The following is an 18,038-nucleotide window of genomic DNA, read 5'->3' as shown; positions in this document are numbered from 1 at the left end:
CCCTCCCTCCCGCCTCTCTTCCTTTCCTCTCCTCTCCTTTCCTTCCTTTCTTTCTTTTCTCTTTTCTTTCGTTCTCTCTCTCTCCCTCCCTCCCTCCCTCTCTCTCTCCCCTTCTCCTTCCCTCCTTCCTTCCTTTCTTCCTTCCATTTCTATCACCCCTAAAATTCCCTCATGCTTTATCATCTCACTAAGTCCCAATCTCTGGAAACCACAGCTCTGTCTTCTGTTCCTATAATTTTGCCTTTTCCTGAACTGGATTTTAAAGGATTGTAGGAGGCAGTAGTGGAAGAGCTAACTTTATATCTTGTTCTTTTACATAATGTGCCCTGATCCACACTTGGGAAAGTATATTCCATGGTACCTATAGACAGATATATGTGCTTTACCATGTATATGTGAAACTTTTCTAATTTAACTTTCCTGTTAAATTAGAACTCTGTAGCATAAATTAATACTGTTGAGTATACTTAGGGATTTGCATAGATTTAAAATTGTGCATATGTTCCCTAGGGCCATGGCGTTAATTGGTTTATTAGTCAGGTGGAGTGCAGAGCCTGAGGTCAGGACAGTTGTCCTTGAACATGGAAATGAAGAGTGGATAATCACCATGTGTTATTGTTTGGGCTGATTTTATCTTTAATGGGTGATTCAGAGTCCTGATTAATATTTAGAGCAGTGACTGCTGGCCTCCTACCTGCTCATTATCTTCAGAACTTTAAATAAAATACTTGATTTCTACCCAAGATGGTAGTTATGGGAAGCCTTTTACTTCTTCTTGTCTCACAAAGAAAACTCTTGACCTCTCAATCCTTAAACAAAAAATTCTGCACATGTGGGGACTCTTAAACTCATTTTCATGCCTGGAGATTCACATTTAGGGATCTAGGAAAAGCACATCTAGGCAGAGTCGATGAGGAGATGCTTTAAGAACCGTGACAAGGACAGGAAGGAAATCAATTTTGCGTTAGGTTTGTATTTTTAGAGAAAACGAATCCTGGGGAACTTTTCACACTCATTACTATTGACATTAATACCATTGTCCTGTCCCTTTCACAGTTACTAAAATCACTCTTGCCCACCCTCCTGCCTTGCCCACAACCTATTCCCATGAAGGGGTGACTTGGGAGAAATAACGGTTTCCAACCAATGTTTTATTTTGGAAACATTTCAAGCACAAAGAAGAGTTGAAAGGATAGTCTAAAGAACACTCATCTGTGTCATACATCCGTTCAATCCATGGTTGCTTTTCGCTCTACTTACCTCTTCCACCCTCTCAGCTCTGTGTATGTATGTGTCTGTCTGTGTACATACACACACAAACACATTTTCCCCCATGCCATTTAAAAGTAAAGGAGCATCACAACAGAAACCCCTAACACTTCACCATACACCATTTTCTTAAAGGATGACATTCTCTGACGTAACTGCAATGCTATCATTACACACAAATTTCACAGCAATCCAGTAATACCCTCTGATATGCAGTCCACACTCAACTTTCCCCAGTGCCCCAGAATTGTTCCTTATAGCCACTGTTTTCTTCCAGCATCTAGTTAAGGTTTTTGTCTGTCATGTCTCTGTACCTTCATTTAGTTTTGAACAGTCTCCCAGCATTTTGTTTTCCTTTCATGACATTGACTTTTTTGGTAGGGGGACAGAGTCTCGCTCTGTCACCCAGGCTGGAGTGCAGTGGCACGATCTCGGCTCACTGCAACCTCTGCTTCCCGAGTTCATGTGACTCTCCACCTCAGCCTCACGAGTAGCTGGGATTACAGGCATGCACCACCACACCCGGCTGATTTTTGTATTTTTAGTAGAGACAGGGTTTCACCACGTTGGCCAGGCTGGTCTTGAACTCCTGACCTCAGGTGATCCACCTGCCTCAGCCTCCCAAAGTACTGGAATTACAGGTATCAGCCACCACGCCGGGCTGACGTTGACATTTTTGAAGAGTTCAGACCAGTTCTCTTGAAGAATGTCCCATACTCTGGGCTTTTCTGATGGTTTCCTTGTGATTAGATTAATGTTAACATTTTTTGGCCAAAAGACGATAAGATGATGCTCTGTACCTACCACTGTATCACAATCTGGAGGAACAAAATAACATTTTGTTCCTATTGGTATCACTAAGAATGTTAAGGTGGTGTCTACAAGATACTTTCCTTGTAAAATATCCTTTTCCCTTTGTAATGAGAAAGTAATTTTTTGATATTTTGACATATTATAATATCCATTCCTTAACCTTTTACTCTATGGTTTTAGCATTTATGGATGATCCTTGTCTAATTCAGTTATAATATTGGTGGTTGCATAATGGTGGCTTTCTAATTCTACCATACTTTCTGCAGGTATTAGACCATTTTCTTATGTAAAGAAGAGCTTCTACCTCTCCCCCGTCTATTCATGAATATCACTGTGGACATCCAAGGTGGTTCTGAGTGTACAAAGAATGATATCTCTCTTTACTGAACTGCCATTGGATACTATTTTTGTCTTGGAATTGTTTAAAATGGCAGTGTATAGAATTGAAAGTCCTTTCTCCAGAGAGCCACATAAACAGATGTCTAATAAATACATTTCCATATTAACCAATCCTTTTATGGGAACAACACATTGACATAATTAAAACATGTAACATGAAAACTGTGCTGAATTGAGAAGCTCATAGAGTTTTGTTTCTTTTTTTCCTTTTTGCCACTTCAATATATATGGACCTGCACCTGTCAATCCAGGTAGCTCATACATGCCGTAGCATCTAATGGTACGAGGGACATGTAATGCTGAAAAGAAGGGGGAAAGGAGTTGATCAGATGAGATATAAGTATGCATTTATCAGTGTTGTGGGGTATTCACTTGCACCTTCCATTGGCTCTCGCAGCCATGTTATCGGCATGTAATTCAGTTGAAGATTTATATTCACCTGGACATTGTCCTAAGTGGGCCTTGCTTACTTAGCTATCAGACTCAAGTACTTTCAAACAAATTAAAGATTCAAAAGATTTTGGGGATCACCTTGCTTTTTCCCATAGGAAATCACTTTTGTCCTGTCTTTTTAAGACTATTTTAAGCATAAATTTCAGTATTAAAATCATAATCTTAAGCTGTTTCCTTAACCTCTTTGGGCCTTTTCTTATCTGTAACATAAAGTTAAAACAGGTTATCTCAAAAGTTACTTATCCCTAAGTTTCTTTGATTCTATGCTAAATGTTATAAAGGCCGAAAGGGAAATGGATTATTGTACTTATTTCAAAGCTTGGCCATGATCAGCAAAGTCTTACCTGATCTTCCGGGTAACAACTCTTGTAACAGAGCTATAAGATATAGAAAACAGTCTTGTACATACAGCGTGGCATTTCACATGAGACCAAGTGTTCTCTGAATGGAAACACACACTAAGAGCAAGATGTGAAAAACCATTGTGTACAACCTCATGTAAATGATCCCTTGCGTCCGTACACTATAGTTTCCTCAGTAACTCAAAGGTAAAACCCAAGTATCTTGTGTCTAAGAGGATCAAAATGTCACCTTCCTTCTGTTTTATTTGTTACATGCAGGTTTTGTATAGTTTTATAGAGTCTTTTTATCACTCATTTGATTTTCATAAAAATTGGGATTGTTTGGAAGAGGAGTCATTAATATTCTTTACAACTTGTTCTTGTTCCTCCTTTTATGTTCTTTGCTGGTGCAGACTTCTCTCTTATGTAAAATATTCCACTGATACCCTTGGTAGATTTAGAGGTTGTTAAAGAAATTGTAATAACAGATCAGGGAACAGTCAGGGACTGCCTGTCCTATACTGTCTGACCCTGACTAACCATTTTCCTTGTAGTTTTAAATCTTTGTGTACAGACTATAATTCAAAAAACAGTTTTTATAAATTTAAATTCAGCAAATCTTTCCAAATGCTAAGGCTTTTTATAACGAGGGCTAGAAAAGTTGAGTTGTCAGCTATTAATGCCAATACCTATTAACAATGGCAATGACATTGAAATGATTTTTTGGGTTTATGAAGGGAACATGTTACTAATGAAAATAGCAAATGAAAATGGCCACTGTATTAGTCCGTTTTCACGCTGCTGATAAAGACATACCTGAGATGGGGCAATTTACAAAAGAGAGAGGGTCATTGGACTTAACAGTTCCACATGGCTGGGGAGGCCTCACAATCATGGCAGAAGGCAAGGAGGAGCAAGTCACAACTTACCTGGATGGCAGCAGGCAAAAAAAGAGCTTGTGCAGAGAAACTCCCGTTTTTAAAACCATCAGATAGTGTGAGACTCATTCACTATCACGAGAATGGCGCAGGAAAGACCAACCCCCATAAGTCAATCACCTCCCACCAGGCTCCTCCCATGACATGTGGGAATTGTGGGAGTTATAATTCAAGATGAGATTTGGGTGGGGACACAGCCAAACCATATCAGCCACAAAGAAGAGATTACCCTTTTTAAAAATCTGTGGTTTGCCCACAATGTTTTCCATAAATTTACCTTTTTCTGTCAATAAAAATGTTTAGGAATTCTATTTATGGATATGTATGTATTTAATATTTGCATATTTAGTTCTTATTTTTTCTCTAAATGGTTATGACCTGTACTAAGTAAAATCAAAACACACACACACACACACACACACACACACACACACATTGTACTAGCAGACCTGCTTTACCTTGCTTGGGGTAATTATTTGCCATGATTAAATAAATAAATTTCTGCAACTGTTTATCCTGGAATACACTGCATAGAGTTGTCAGTTTGAGAAGCAACTTGATTTCAAATCTGAGTCTACAATTTTAGCATGTTTCCTTGTGACTTCTAGTTTGGGGCTTTTAATTTCCCTTTTGCTCTCTCTACCCTCAGTTTATGAACCAGTGTGGCATTTCGGCAGTTGAATAGGCCTATGGTAGCCTCCCAATTTCTGTGTTGTAGAGGATAGTTGCCGGCTTATTAAATGCCCTGCAGGACTCTCAGGGAAGTCTGTTGTTTAGTGAATAGTGATGAATCAATGTTGATTTCTTAGTTTTGACAAGTGAACCATATGGTTATGTAAGATGTTAACATTGGGGCAGGGTTTCTCAACCTTGGTGCTACTGATGCTTTGGCCCGAATCATTCTAGTTCTTTGTTGTGGGAAGCTGCCCTGTGTACTGCTGGATGTTTTGCAGAATCCTGGCCTCTATCTACTAAATGCTAGTAGCACCCCCTCCCCGCCCTCCCCCTCCCCCCCGCCCAGTTGTGACAACCAAAAATGTCTCCCGTAAAAGATAGCAGGATGAAATCACTTTTTGTCAGTCCCAAACTAACTAGAGCCAGGACAGCATGAAAGGAGGAGGGTTCATGGTTACATGCCTGAGATAAAGACTGTCTCAAGGACTTTCTAAAATCGCCCCACAAGAAATTCCTCTGTTAGGACTGCAGCAGTGCACGTAATATGCTCTCAAAAGAACATCTGCCCAGTAATGGCATCTCCACTAATAAACTGACACCAGTTCTGGCGTTGAGCATCTGAAACGAGCTATGTTTCCAAGCAGCTTATGTAAACTTCTGTTTTTACCAATAAAAGTTTCCCTCTACAGTCTCCTCTTCAGATGCATCTTGGGTTGTAATCCTCATTTCTAATTCCAAAATAAATTTAACATATTTGGCGATGTTTTTCTCTGATGTTTTTTGGTCGACACTCCAAACATTGTTATATTTCCTCTGGGGTACGGCATCATTTCCGGTTGAGAACCACCGACCTAGAGAAAAGCTATCTGCCTGTGCAGTTCCTTTCAAGGGCCCCAAGTGTGAATTTTGTGTATACCTATATTTTAAGCCAGATCATTCTGTACATACCTTCTAAGTCCAGATGAAGTCTGTTAGCCTTTTATGTGTGATACCATCACATAGAAACCAACACAAGGACATTTACTTTAATCGATAAAGTAAATTTTGGACAGTTTGAGAAAGTAACTTATTTTGTCTTCTACTCTTTACAAAATCTTTATAAGTGTATGTTTTTGCTCTTCAGGATGACTAGGCAGGTTTTTAAAATTCTGACTTCATACAGATTTTATAATCTTCCTTTTATTTCTTGCGATCATATTGCAGTTGAATTCCCACCCACTGTTCAATTCAGCAGATTTTAACAGAGACCTCAGAAGTATAGTTCCTGTCTTTAATTAATCTGCAATTTAGGAAAGAAATTAAGGAGGTATCGTTCTGTATTGTTTCCAGGATGGTGGTTTCTTGTTATCTGAGAATTACTGGGCACAGTCTCTTGCCCAATGTTTACTTCTCTATATAGAGTTGACCCTTGAAAAACATAGGTTTGAACTGTGCGGGTCCACTTATAAGTGGATTGTTTTCAACCAAATGCGTATCAAAAATGCAGTATTCAAGAGATGTGAAACCTGCGGACATGCGTTCAGCTGGGCCTACTGTGGGACTTGTGTATGCGTGGATTTTGCTGTATCTCAACAGCCCCGTGGGAGTGGGGCTGCGGCGGGCCAGGAAGCAACCCCTAGCATATACTGAGGGATGACTGTACTAATTATTGTAGTTTATTAAGTATTCATATGGTTTTCACAAACCTCACAATTGAAATGCCAATTGCCTTCTCCTAAAAATACAATGTATATGTTTATGGTAGCTGGGATGCAGGGCTTGCTGAGAAATACTTAATTGCATTTCTTCTGTAGCCATGAATTAATTTTATTACCTTGAGAGAAAAATGAGTATTCAGGTGGACCTCCTGGCAGGCAGTTGGCCCTTCAGTGTCCAAGGATTTATAGAAAGCACAACATCAAAGAAATCCAAAAGTTATTCAGAACCCCAGCAACTGTCCTACCTCCAAACTTGCCATGTAATGCCCTTTGAACTTATTATATTGATAGGTAAATCTGTTTGCTAGAAATTCCTGATATTGAGAATTCTTTGTCTGTATACCTTGTTATATTTGTATAAAGGTGATATTTGTATGAAGCCACCCTCCAGTGTGCTGTAACAGAGCAATAGTAATGACAACTGATTCCTTCCCCTAGCTTTTATGTTATGGATAGTTGCTGGCAGGTGAGGACCAACAGAAAAAGAGGAGAAACCCAACATAATTCCAAACTGTGACTATCATAATGGAAGGAGCTGTGATAGCTTTGCTTTTTGTGTGCGCATGACATAGAAGGGGAAAATGGAGTTATTGCCAAAACAACAGCAAAAGCAAAACAAAGCCAACAAACAAAACAAAACCCAGGGCTAAATGACCTTTCCAAGAGATTTTGCTTGCATGGCTTGAAACTGGTGTTTAGAAATGAGGACAAGGTCACCCTTGATACTGAGAGGGGATTATATCTGAGACTTATATGTATCTCAACAAATAATGGTACTTACAAAGATTGTCTCAGTCCAGTGAATGCCATCATACTTATCTTTTGACCTTAATAACTTCCTGCGATTCCAATCTATCCCTATATATTTTTTTCTGGAATGATCGAAATGTAATTTTAGCTGGGTTTAATTCTAGTTCTGTTAGGTCTTTACAGAAGCTTGCCTGGCTTTTAATTCTTTCCTTCTTTATTGCCAGACAAAAGGAGAGGGAATATACCACTAGGATACAGAATAGTTTGTCATAAAAATGAAAGATTGAAACAGAATGAGAATGTGAATCCCCGTACCTTGTCTTCAGTGCTGTCAGTTGGCATAGGTGAGCAGTTTTAAAAGAGCGAACATGATGGATCTTGCATCTTAGGGGCTAGAAATTTGAGAATGTTCAACCTTTAAGCATAGAAGAATCTATAGTTTTTTGAAAGAGTAGAACATTCTACAGCCTCCCTTGGTAATTCATACTAATGCTTTAACAACTTTCAGCATCAGGAAATTCTTCCATATGAGCTACAGCCTAAATTCTTCATGCTGCTTAAGTCTGTTTCTTCTTGTTCTGTCCTCAGTGGAGAGATCGAACAGCTGGTCACAGGCCCTTATGCGAGAGCCATTCACATAATTGAAAACTGTTATTAAATCGCCCCTTCAGAAGTCACTCTTGCTTGTTCTCTCTCTCTCTCTCTCTCTCTCTCTCTCTCTCTGAGAATCTGAGAAGATTCCAGAGCTGATTAACATGTTTCTTTACTGATGACCTTCTCAGCTGTTAATATGTTAACGTGCTCTAAGAATTTTAAGAGGCAGATATAATGTGCACTGTTTCTTTCATTAATTTGACCTTCTCATGAAGCATTTTGCTGGACGATTGATCTGCTGGACATACTGGGAAACACTGACTCAGAGATTTTAGTTGAGTAGGAACCCTATGTGAGCCTACAGTACAGAACAAAAGAAAGTAATCCAGTTACACTGTCTGGAGAAATAGAGGTACATTCTCCGCAATCATATTTGAAGAATAGTTTTCTAAATGACAATGGCAAACTAAGCCGTGTCATATGAAGAAGAAGTTAAAAGAATAGGAATGAAGAGGCATGGACAGATAAGACAGCTCTGGTAAAATATTTAAAGGGCTGTTCAAAGACCAAGAACTTCTGGGTTGCTGGTCAGATGGATAATAATAATGACAATAACAATAGCAAACATGATTCTTGCTATGTGTCAGACACGGTTCCAATTGCCTTTCATTTGTTGACTCACGTAATCATAAAATAACTCTATGAGGTAGGCACTATTAATATCTCCAGTTTGTAGCAGAGAAAAATTAAGACACAGAGAGATAAAGTTATTTTCCTAAGGTCACACAGCCAGTGAGTGGTGAACTCCAGTGGTTTAACTCTGGAACCTCTATATGCTGTGCTGATGGATTTCAGCTCAATGTGATGCAGCACTTTTGACAGGGGTATCTGGACACTGGTGCTCAGGATCACCTTCTAAGGATGTTTCCCAGCTCTCTCACATGGGTGATGTAGTGGCTGTAAGCACACACTGGCATGGGTAAGAGTTTGGACTCGATGAATGCTGAGTTTGGACTCAGTGAATCCTGAAAGTCTTACAGCTCTGTGGTGCCATGCCAAAAGGATGAATTGACTTGCATGATCTTTTTCATTTTTAGATTTCATAATTCTTTATAAACTTTTTTTTCCCACAAAGTACCTCTGTGATGGAACTCTACACAGATAAAAGTGCTCAGCAACAGCTTTTTAAAATTTAACTTGTAAGTTCAGGGGTACCTGTCTAGGTTTCTTATGAGGTAAACTTGTGTCATGGGGGTTTGTTGTACAGATTATTTTGTCACCCAAGCCTAATACCCATTAGTTATTTTCCTGATCTTCTCCCTCCTCCCACCCTCCATCCTCTGATAAGCCACAGTGTGTGTTTTTCCCCTGTATCTGCCCATGTGTTCTCATCATTTAACTCCCACTTATAAGTGAAAACATGCAATACTTGGTTTTCTGTTCCTGCATTAGTTTGCTAAGGATAATGGCCTCCAGCTCCATCCATGTTCCTGCAAAGAACATGATCTCATTCTTTTTTCTGGCTCCGTAGTATTCCAGGGTGTATATGTACCACGTTTTCTTTATTCAGTCTTCCATTGGTGGGCATTTAGATTGATTCTAGGTCTTTGGTAAACAGTAGCATTTGATCGGAAGTTTGAACTGATACCATTTTGCAGCTAGGAAATCCAAAGTTAAACAGTTTATTATAGTGTTGCTAAATTTAGAATTAGGGGTAATGACTGGAGTGCTGTTGAGGTGATCAGTGTTATAAGCCAAATGACCTGTCAGTCTAAACCCTCCTGCCTTTCTATCTGAAATGTGGATATGTCCTTTATTAGGAAACCACATTACAAGAGAAGCAACTTGGCTTTGCAGCTCAAATACCCATGACTTGTGTGATACTAAGTATTCCCATGTCATATATTCAACTGAAATTGGCTGTGGAATAAGTAATGCTTCTTGGTTCTTGGCAAAAGCAAAGGAAAATCATCTCTGGAGAAAGCACTTTTATTCTAGGCTCAAACTTTTATTTATCTCTAGAAAATATTGGTAAGGTAAATTTAGTACGTAGTAAAAAAAAAAAACATATTAAGCACACAAGAAATCGAGGTGGAAAAAGAAAGAAATCAAGGTGAATGAGAACCAGAAGAAATAGCAAACCATAGAAGCAGACCTACGATAACATCATATTCCAGAATTATTAGACAGATTATTTTCTTAATTGTGTTTATGCAGTTAGAAAAATAAAAAACAACATTGAAAAATATCTACAGGGAACCACAAACCTGAGAAGTTACCTTAAAAATGACCAAGTAGTATTTCTAGATATCAAAAGTACAATAATCAAAATTTAAAACTGTATGGGTTTACAGCAGACCGGCAAGAGAAATGGATACCCAGACAGTAAGGCAGAAGGAATTAATAAGAATGAAGCACAGAAGGACGTTTTAAAAAGATGTGGGGCAGAGAGGGGGGAACTAGGGAAGTCCTGTTCAGAGAAATATAGATTGAAGAAGAGTAACATTTATGTAACAGAGTTCTGAAAGTAGAATGGAGAGGGAATGGAGAAGAGGCACTATTTGTTGAGAGAATGACGGAGAAGATTCCAGAGCTGATTAAAGACTCTAAATCACAGGTTTAAGAAGTCCAGTGAATCTTAAGCAGTCTAAATCAAATCCTAGAAACAGCACAAGATAGAAAACAGATAGATTATCTTTATTTTTTTTATTTTATTTTTATTATACTTTAAGTTTTAGGGTACATGTGCACAATGTGCAGGTTAGTTACATATGCATACATGTGCCATGCTGGTGCGCTGCACCCATTAACTCGTCATCTAGCATTAGGTATATCTCCTAATGCTATCCCTCCCCCCCCACCCCACAACAGTCCCCAGAATGTGATGTTCCCCTTCCTGTGTCCATGTGTTCTCATTGTTCCATTCCCACCTATGAGTGAGAACATGCGGTGTTTGGTTTTTTGTCCTTGCGATAGTTTACTGAGAATGATGATTTCCAATTTCATCCATGTCCCTACAAAGGACATGAACTCATCCTTTTTTATGGCTGCATAGTATTCCATGGTGTATATGTGCCACATTTTCTTCATCCAGTCTATCATTGTTGGACATTTGGGTTGGTTCCAAGTCTTTGCTATTGTGAATAGTGCCGCAATAAACATACGTGTGCATGTGTCTTTATAGCAGCATGATTTATAGTCCTTTGGGTATATACCCAGTAATGGGATGGCTGGGTCAAGTGGTATTTCTAGTTCTAGATCCCTGAGGAATCGCCACACTGACTTCCACAATGGTTGAACAAGTTTACAGTCCCACCAACAGTGTAAAAGTGTTCCTATTTCTCCACATCCTCTCCAGCACCTGTTGTTTCCTGACTTTTGAATGATTGCCATTCTAACTGGTGTGAGATGGTATCTCATTGTGGTTTTGATTTGCATTTTTCTGATGGCCAGTGATGGTGAACATTTTTTCATGTGTTTTTTGCAAAGGAGCAACAGTCATCTTTACTGTTGACTTCTCAGCAGCAACAGAGATAGACGAAAGTGGGGTAATATTTCAGTATTCAAAAACAAAATAAAAACAAGACCCCAAAACCTTTCAATCAAAAATTTTATACTTGGGCCAGGCGCAGTGGCTCACGCCTGTTATCCCAGCACTTTGGGAGGCCGAGGCGGGTGGATCATTTTAAGTCAGGAGTTCGAGACCTGCCTAGTCAACATGGTGAGACCCCATCTCTACTAAAAATACAAAAAGTAGCCGGGTGGGGTGGCGTGTGCCCATAGTCCCAGCTACTTGGGAGGCTGAGGCATGAGAATCACTTGAACCCAGGAGGTGGAGATTGCAGGAGCCGAGATCATGCCACTGCACTCCAGCCTGGGCAATAGAGATAGAGTCAGTCTCAAAAAAAAATTATATTTAATGAAGATAACTATCAGGAATATGGATTTTTTTTTTAAAAAGGAGGTATTTTCAGACAAACAAAGCTTGAGAAATGCACCACCAGCAGCTAAAGGAAATTCTAAGGGACATATTTCAGGCAGAACTAATCCCAGATGGAAGATTTGAGATGAAAGAAAGCAATGAAGAGCAAAAAAGTAGTCAATATATAGGTCAATCTATCTAACAATATAAAAAATTAAAACAATCCTATAGGGTTGAAAAAAACAAGGTATAATTAAAATTCATGAATATAGTAACATATAAATCAAATGATGGTATCTTGAGATTGTTGAGATCATTGTCCTGTCTGGGATGAATTGTATTTCTTACATTTAGACTTTGAAAGAGAGAGAAATAGAGAGGCAGACAGAATCAACAGGGCATCATGAAAACAGCGCTAAGCCAGGAGGTTTGGATTCTATTATCAGCTCTGCTGCTAGCTGTATGGCCTTTGAAAAGCTACTTTTCTGGTCTACAAAATCAGTTTGCTTGTCTATTAGATGAGGCTTTGGAACCAGATGAATTTCAAAGCCCCTCATTATGATTCTATGAGAAACAGATTCTCTAGAAAAAAAAAATCAATTGTCCCCCTCCTTTGAAATTTTATCAGTAAACACCTGCATTTCACTTCTGGCTAACTTTTATGTATCAGTTCAAAAATTAAAGCTAAATAAAGTCTCGCTCAGGTGTGTAGTTTGCTTACCTTTCTCGTTTGTTGGTTTTGTTTTCTTTTGTTGTCATCTAGTAGCCAAAAAGAGTAATGGCAGTTTACCAAAGCCTTAGGAGTAGGTAGCTCTTTGGATATTAGGGAGCCTTTGCAGAAACAAGCTGTGAAAAGCCAGCCTAGCTTTGCAACCATTGTTCTTTCTTTCTTTTTTGTTTAACTTATTAATCGAACTGATATACACCTCCTTTGCCATCTTGCCTTCTTTCCTTTCATCCTTTTGCCCTCCTTCTCTCTCCCTCCTGTCTTTGCAGGCTAATAACAAGCCAGAGATCGAAGCGGCCCTCTTCCTAGACTGGATGAGACTGGAACCCCAGTCCATGGTGTGGCTGCCCGTCCTGCACAGAGTGGCTGCTGCAGAAACTGCCAAGCATCAGGCCAAATGTAACATCTGCAAAGAGTGTCCAATCATTGGATTCAGGTATTAGGAACAAAAAAAAAAATGTCATTTTTTTCTCATCATTTTTCACCTTTTTATGACTTGATCTTTTATCTCCTGTGCCAGTTGCTGTTAGTTCGTACCGTCTCCAAAGTGGGAGAGAAGGTGATTGGGCCGGAACATCGATCATTCCTGTCACCCTCCTGATCGCTAGGTTATTTTGGTGGATCTCACTTATTAGGCTGGTGTCCCTTTCCACCTTCACTCTTCAGCTCTTCGGAGCCACATTTTTGGTTGAGCAGGCCAAAGAGCGTGTCTTCACGGAGGTATTACAGATGAACTGTACCTCCTCCTTCCTGGAACCAAAACATTTTTACCATCTTTCCTTTTTCACGGTCTTTCCTGTTTATAGAAACTTCCCAAGAATCAGTTATAAAACTGAGAGATGATTCTATTCCGGGAGGAACCATAATAGTAGCTCAGTCTCTCATTCACTTTGCACCATTTTTTTTTTCTCCCTTAAGTAACAAGAATTGTTGTCAGCATCTTAGAACTTGCTTCTTTATCTGTGAATCTGATTACATTCTTTGTATAGTATCCCAGTGAACTTCTAAAGGAATAAAAAGTAGGCAAGTAAATGGAAGATTCACAAAGCAGCTAAAAAACAACCAGTCCTTATACATTTATAAGTGAAAGAGATAGGAAACATAGCAGGTTATTCTGATAGTCTTAAAATATCATGGAAAACAAGGCCAAATAAATCTTTAGCCCTGCTGACCTGTTTGGGGAGACAGGATTTTTTTTAAATGAAGTAATCTCACTTAACATTAATCCTAAATCCTAATTCTGAAACTGTGATGTCCTTAAATGTGTGAATCAACATCAAGGTTTCTATAGTGATGAATAAGCCACAAAGTTGTAAACTAGCTATATGGTCTATGCCTGTGCAGAATCCACTTAGCAGCTAAGTAAACACTCTTTTCCAGTTACGTGTGAACTGGTTTTGTTACTTTATTTTCCAATAACTACCTTGTACTGTTGCGTGCTTTTTATTCACAGTGCTTTTTTACTTTTGGTGTTTATCCTTCCATAGTCATGCTGTTTACAAAGAGGTTTTACAAAAACTTTTAGAGGTTTCTGAAGCCTAGATAGACAACAGTGAGTAGGTACTGCTTGCAAAGGTCACCTTCTTTCCTTCCCGGTTTCTTGGCAGGTAAAAATGATACCATGGGGGTGGGGAGTGGGGAAGGGAAGCCACAGTGACTGCATTAGATTTCTAAGCTACCTTTTCTCTGCTTCCTTAGCTAGTGGGCTTTGTATACAAGGGAAATTTTTATAAAATAAAGAAGAAGAATGCTTTGGAGGATCTGAAAGAGCACTTTCACCTTCAATTCTTTTGCCCTTATCATATTATATTATTTTAGGACACAGCACTTCTCATTCCTCCTGTCCCCCTCTTGAAAGAGGGTTGGAATCTAAAAAAGATAGCTTTCCTTCCCACTTCCCCATATGTGACATAAGAAATATGTTTATTTGAATTGGCTAAGGTTCTTATCTGAGAAAGCAAAAGGCAGGAGAGTATGAAACAAAGAATATCGCATTCTGATAATGGAGGAAATGTACCAACTAGTATTTACAGATTATAAATTCTTCCATCTAATCCAAATTTCATTTTCTCTTGGGGCTTCAGTTGTCATTTGTAGGTAATGGGGTGAGAGATTTCTGAAGAGATAGAGATAAAAGAGTTCATTCGAGTAACTGTTTGAAGATGAATCGTATCAGTCAATCAGAAAACATTATTAAAGCGAGACTTGTTTTAATTGAAAGTTCTTGTTCACATTTCTTTTGTCTTGTGAAATTGCTTTATCTTGACAATTTTTTGAAAATAATTGCTTCAGAAAACTTTTGTCCCATGATGGGTAAGGGGCATGCACAGCGTAAGTCTGTCGCTCCTGGAAGTTCTTTTAAATTTGAGTATTTGGTTTTCAAAAGACTGGAAATTTTCCAGTACCTTCCTACTTAATCTCAAAGAGTTCCTAGTGGAGTTTAAATAAAAGCTGAGTTTTTCTTCCCTCCTTCCATATGTTTATAGGATAATCTTTCTGCCAAAATGTTTTGATACTGTAGGAGAGGCACCGGAAAAATCTGGAGGCAGGAAGTTAATCACTTACCTTGTGGGACTAATGAACATTGCATTCTGTTTCTCAAATTAGAACGTGGTAGAAGGTTTATTAAAGAGTGTTCTTTGGGAATTTGATTCGAAGAAATACATACGTGTTTGTTTTTGCTCTTTATCAGGTACAGGAGTCTAAAGCACTTTAATTATGACATCTGCCAAAGCTGCTTTTTTTCTGGTCGAGTTGCAAAAGGCCATAAAATGCACTATCCCATGGTGGAATATTGCACTCCGGTAAGTTTGACGCCAGCCTGACGTGAGAGTTAGTTCACCTGGGATAAATTTCAGTTTTGTACAATACTGCAGATCATGTATAATGCTGTGATTTGTCACTTCCCCAGATGTTCCCCAGCTAAAGTGGCTCTCAACTGTAGGCTTCAGGATTTACCCTATCCCTGGTGCCTAGGGGAGTGCCTGGCACATAGGGAACATGATAGACCCTCAATAAATATTGTTGGATGAATAAATAGGGTTTTCATTCTGTGTGCATGGTTGTATTGAAGACGTTTTCACGTTTATTTTGCACAGCCTTAGAGGTTGTGTGGGGCGATCTTATGGCCATGAGGCATGTTGAGTACGGGGGATGGTTCTAGGTTCCCCCAAATTCATAAACTACCACTTTTAATCAATGTTGCTCACCTATTATCTGTCCTATATACTAGTGACATTTTAAAAATCCATTTTATATGCTAACACTTACTAAATGCTAGGCATTTACCTTTTAAACTACCCTGTGTAAAATAAGTACTATGATTTTTATCCCCTCTATACAGATGAGGACCCTGAGGTCCTGAGGTTAAATAATTTACTCAAGGTTCTATAAGTAAGAGTTGAAGCCATCTCCTAAGATGTTATTTTAGGAAAATGTTAAGTGGCCAATAGAACTGTGAAAAATCACTAGGGAAATGGCAAGGATGTAGACTTGGTGGCCAGACAGACCTGAGTACAAATCTGCATAAGAATTAAAGACAGGCTCCTCTCAGGTTTGTTTTTTCTAAAATAAACCTGTCCCTGTTGACTGTAGAGCCACCCTTCGTGTTTCTCTTCTCTTTCTTTAATTCTTACAGTCTCCTCTTCTCTAAACTTTGCATGCTTGCTATTCAAGATACGGTCTGTTGACTAATAATCATATGTCTATTGGCGTTACCTTGGTCTTTATCAGAAATGCAAAACCACAGGCCCCAACTCCTGATGCTCTAAATCAAAACCCGCATTTTAGCGAGATCTGCAGCTGGTTCCCATACACAACAAAGTATGAGAAGCTCTGCTTTAGAGCATCTCTCTCTTCCATCATCAGAGTGATCCTCCCAGATATTTGCCTTTCTCACTTTTATTCCTCTTATGGAGATGGTCAGTGATTGAGAATGTACCATGCTATGAATAGACCGAAATTTAGTGGGTGAAGCATGCTATCATTATGTACTAAGTAGTTTCTAAAATACCATAAAGTGTGGTAAAATTTAATGTCACCTTTTTGACCTTAAGACCTATAAACTACCATTTATTGAGTAGCCTAGTAAGCTTGTATGTTTCTTTTATTTATCATAACAACGTGTTGAGGTGTTGTTGCTCCCATTTTACTGATGATCAGAGCCTCTGAGAAGTAAATAACTCACCCAAATTAGTACATGCCAGGCCTGGTTTCAGAGCCCCATTTGTCTGATTCCAAAGCCTTTGCTCACAACCACAACACTCTCCTTAATTACAAAACAAGTGTCATGGGGCAGAAGACTGGAGTGGTCATTAGTTTTGAAATCATCCTGTCCTAAATCTGATCTCACCATGATCTCCCTTTTAGACTACATCAGGAGAAGATGTTCGAGACTTTGCCAAGGTACTAAAAAACAAATTTCGAACCAAAAGGTATTTTGCGAAGCATCCCCGAATGGGCTACCTGCCAGTGCAGACTGTCTTAGAGGGGGACAACATGGAAACGTGAGTAGTAGCAAAAGCAGAACACACTCTTGTTTGATGTATATTTGAACTCCTCTCAGCTGAACACCCTCCTTCACTCCCAAATGCAAACAGTCTCTTCTATTTCTTTCTTTTTATTTACATTAGCTGAAAAGAGAAAAATAAGCTGATGTCCAGTTGCCACTTTCCCACGTCACTTGACAATTTCTTTTTCCAAAAGTTAAACTTTATCTCACAGGGGAAAAAAAAAAAAAAACCACAACACAATACAGCCACTAATTGCCTTACAAGCCTTATAAGAAATATGGGACTGTTTACAAATGAGTGATTCCAGTATTTCATTTTGATTTTCCTCTCTCACAAATCAGTAAATGTGTGTCTTTTTGTATCTCATTGTGTGGTCATATCTAGTCACTTGTTTCTACTCAAAAGAAAATATAGTCACAGGAAACTACTTCACAGTAAGTAGTAATGATTCTCAAGATCAAAGGGGACGTCTTCACCTCTTTTCAACCTGCTCCTCTTTTTTGCCTTAACTCTGATGGCAGTCACACAACTGTGTGTTTTTCTTTTAATTCACTTTACACCTTGGTTTGGCTATTGCTTTCCATGGTTCATACTTAATTGGCTGGATTTTATTTATTTTGACCTTTCAGTAAATTTTTTTGCGGCTGAGTTTGCGTATGTCTCTCTTCACCACCTCATTTTTTGTTTTGCAGTCCCGTTACTCTGATCAACTTCTGGCCAGTAGATTCTGCGTGAGTACTTTTGCTGAAGGGTGCTGCTACCACCAACACATTCGCTCGCTTGGTTTTCTTTTGTTCTGTTTATTTGTTTGTTTTGTTTTGTGTTGTTTTGTTTTATGGACATATTAATTCCCCTTCCTTCATTTCAGTTTTTTTTTTCTTTTCTTGATGAGACTTTGAAAGTACCATCTACACAGATCAGGAGAATCAGAGTGGGTTTTTTGGTTCCT

General features: G+C 38.8%; 1 protein-coding gene across 5 annotated transcripts in view; it reads left to right on the top strand.

The window, feature by feature from the left end:
* DMD (dystrophin) overlaps nucleotides 1-18,038 on the top strand; it is a 2,218,635-nt gene that overhangs the window by 2,141,945 nt on the left and 58,652 nt on the right. For 3 of the 5 annotated variants that reach the window (XM_063601607.1, XM_008970951.5, XM_008970953.5), the window contains 4 exons: nucleotides 12,848-13,014; nucleotides 15,271-15,382; nucleotides 16,947-17,083; nucleotides 17,782-17,820. In XM_063601607.1, coding sequence (XP_063457677.1) covers nucleotides 12,848-13,014; nucleotides 15,271-15,382; nucleotides 16,947-17,083; nucleotides 17,782-17,820 — 455 coding nt within the window. The remainder of the gene's footprint in view (nucleotides 1-12,847; nucleotides 13,015-15,270; nucleotides 15,383-16,946; nucleotides 17,084-17,781; nucleotides 17,821-18,038) is intronic. The other 2 variants (XM_008970952.5, XM_008970954.5) reach the window with 1 other exon arrangement.

The sequence above is a fragment of the Pan paniscus genome, chromosome X (genome assembly GCF_029289425.2).
Source record: "Pan paniscus chromosome X, NHGRI_mPanPan1-v2.0_pri, whole genome shotgun sequence".
In the NCBI taxonomy this organism is placed as follows: domain Eukaryota; kingdom Metazoa; phylum Chordata; class Mammalia; order Primates; family Hominidae; genus Pan; species Pan paniscus.
Note: the sequence above shows the minus strand (reverse complement) of the source record. Positions and strands in the feature narration are given on the sequence as shown.